This window comes from Suricata suricatta, chromosome 7 (assembly GCF_006229205.1).
Source record: "Suricata suricatta isolate VVHF042 chromosome 7, meerkat_22Aug2017_6uvM2_HiC, whole genome shotgun sequence".
NCBI classification, from domain to species: Eukaryota; Metazoa; Chordata; class Mammalia; order Carnivora; family Herpestidae; genus Suricata; species Suricata suricatta.
The window spans coordinates 83,338,486-83,340,397 of NC_043706.1; the positions used below are offsets into that span (position 1 = coordinate 83,338,486).

The 1,912-nt window shown below is 40.5% G+C and overlaps 1 protein-coding gene across 1 annotated transcript; it reads left to right on the forward strand.

Annotated features, from left to right (window-relative positions):
• The first annotated feature begins 553 nt into the window (after positions 1–553).
• Positions 554–1,464, forward strand: LOC115296853 (dormancy-associated protein 2-like). Its single transcript, XM_029945326.1, has one exon. It carries the CDS (start codon positions 729–731, stop codon positions 1,308–1,310), a length of 582 nt encoding a protein of 193 aa, XP_029801186.1. The 5' UTR covers positions 554–728; the 3' UTR covers positions 1,311–1,464.
• The last annotated feature ends 448 nt before the right edge of the window (positions 1,465–1,912 follow it).

The window sequence follows — 1,912 nt, forward strand, 5'->3', positions numbered from 1 at the left end:
GTCTCCTTCTCTTTCTGCCCCTCCCCCTCTCATGCTCTGTCTCTCTCTGTCTCAAAAATAAATAAAACATTAAAAAAATTTTTTAAAGAACCAATGAGAGTCTGAGGAGCCATTTTGAGCAATGAAGAATGCTTACAGACTGTGTGGTAATAAGAGATCCAAACACCAAGTGCTCCAGAAGCTTTGGGTTTGTCACATATGCCACTGTGGATGAGTGGATGCAGCCGTGAATGCAAGGCCTCACAAGGTGGATGGAAGAGTGTAGAACCAAAGAGGGTTGTCTCAAGAGAAGATTCTCAAAGATCTGGTGCCCACTTAACTGTGAAAAAGATTTTTAAAGGTGGCCTTAAAGAAGACGTTGAAGACCATAGTCTGAGAGATTATTTTGAACCGTATGGGAAAATTGAAGTGATTGAAATCATGACTGGCTGAGGCAGTGGCAAAAAGGGAGACTTTGCTTTTGTAACATTTGACGACCATGACTCTATAGACAAGATTGTCATTCAAAAGTACCATACTGTGAATGGACACAACTGTGAAGTAAGGAAGGCTCTTTCTAAGCAAGAGATAGCTAGTGCTTCCTCCCTCCCAAGAGGTCGAAGTGGTTCTGGAAACTTCGGTGGTGGTCGTGGAGGTGATTTTGGTGGGAATGACAACATTGGTCATGGAGGAACCTTCAGTGGGCTTTGGTGGCAGTCTAAGTGGTGGTGGAAAGGGTGGCAGTGGGGATGGCTGTAATGGACATGGTAACGATGGCAGTTATGGAGGAGGCAGCCCTGGTCACTCTGGAGGAAGCAGAGGCTATGGAAGTGGTGGACAGGGTTATGGAAGGAAGGCAGGGCAGTGGCTATGGCCGGAGTGGCAGCTATGACAGCTATGACAACAAAGGAGGCAGAGGCGGTTTTGGCAGTGGTAGTGGAAGCAACTTTGGAGGTGGTGGAATCTATAGTGATTTTGGCAATTACTATAGTCAGTCTTCAAATTTTGGACCCATGAAAGGAGGAAATGTTGGAAGCAAAAGCTCAGGCCCCTATGGGGTGGAGGCCAATACTTTGCTAAATCATGAAACCAAGGTGGCTATGGCGGTTCCAGCAGCAGCAGTAGCTATGGAAGTGGCAGAAGGTTTTAATTACTGCCAGGAAACAAAGCTTAGCAGGAGAGGAGAGCCAGAGGACAGGGAAGCTACAGGTTACAACAGATTTGTGAACTCAGCCAAGCACAGGGGTGGCAGGGTCTTGCTGCTACAAAGAAGACATGTTTTAGACAATACAGATGTGTATGGGCAAAAAACTCGAGGACTGTATTTGTGACTAATTGTATAACAGGTTATTTTAGTTTCTGTTCTGTGAAAAGTGTAAAAGCATTCCAACAAAGGGTTTTAATGTAGATTTTTGTTTTGCACCCATGCTGTTGATTGCTAAATGTAATATAGTCTGATCATAATGCTGAATAAATGTGTCTTTAAAAAAAGGAAGGATAAGTAGTTATTTTTCAGAGACAAACACTAAATTAATAAAAATAATGTATAAATTTAGAGCATGTGGAGGAAGAAAATGGAATAAGGAAAAAGCAAAAATAAATGATTCCTAACAATTAAAATCAATCTCTCCAAAAAAACAAAGAAACAAAAAACTAGAAGTACAGAAGAATTGGTACAAAAATAGATATTAAAAATTAAAATGTAAAGATAATTCCAAATATATCAATTATCATAACAAAAAATGTAAATGGTTTAAATCCAATGGCTGAAAGATCTCTTTCTCTCAGTGCTCTTGATATCACTGTAGACTTATGGATTATATTTACTGAATACATTGTAATTAATTATATCACCATAATTTGGGTGCTCAAATTATCCCAAACTTGCCCCATGGGAGTTTCTTCTGGGTGACTTTTGTAGCTTTTTTGCATC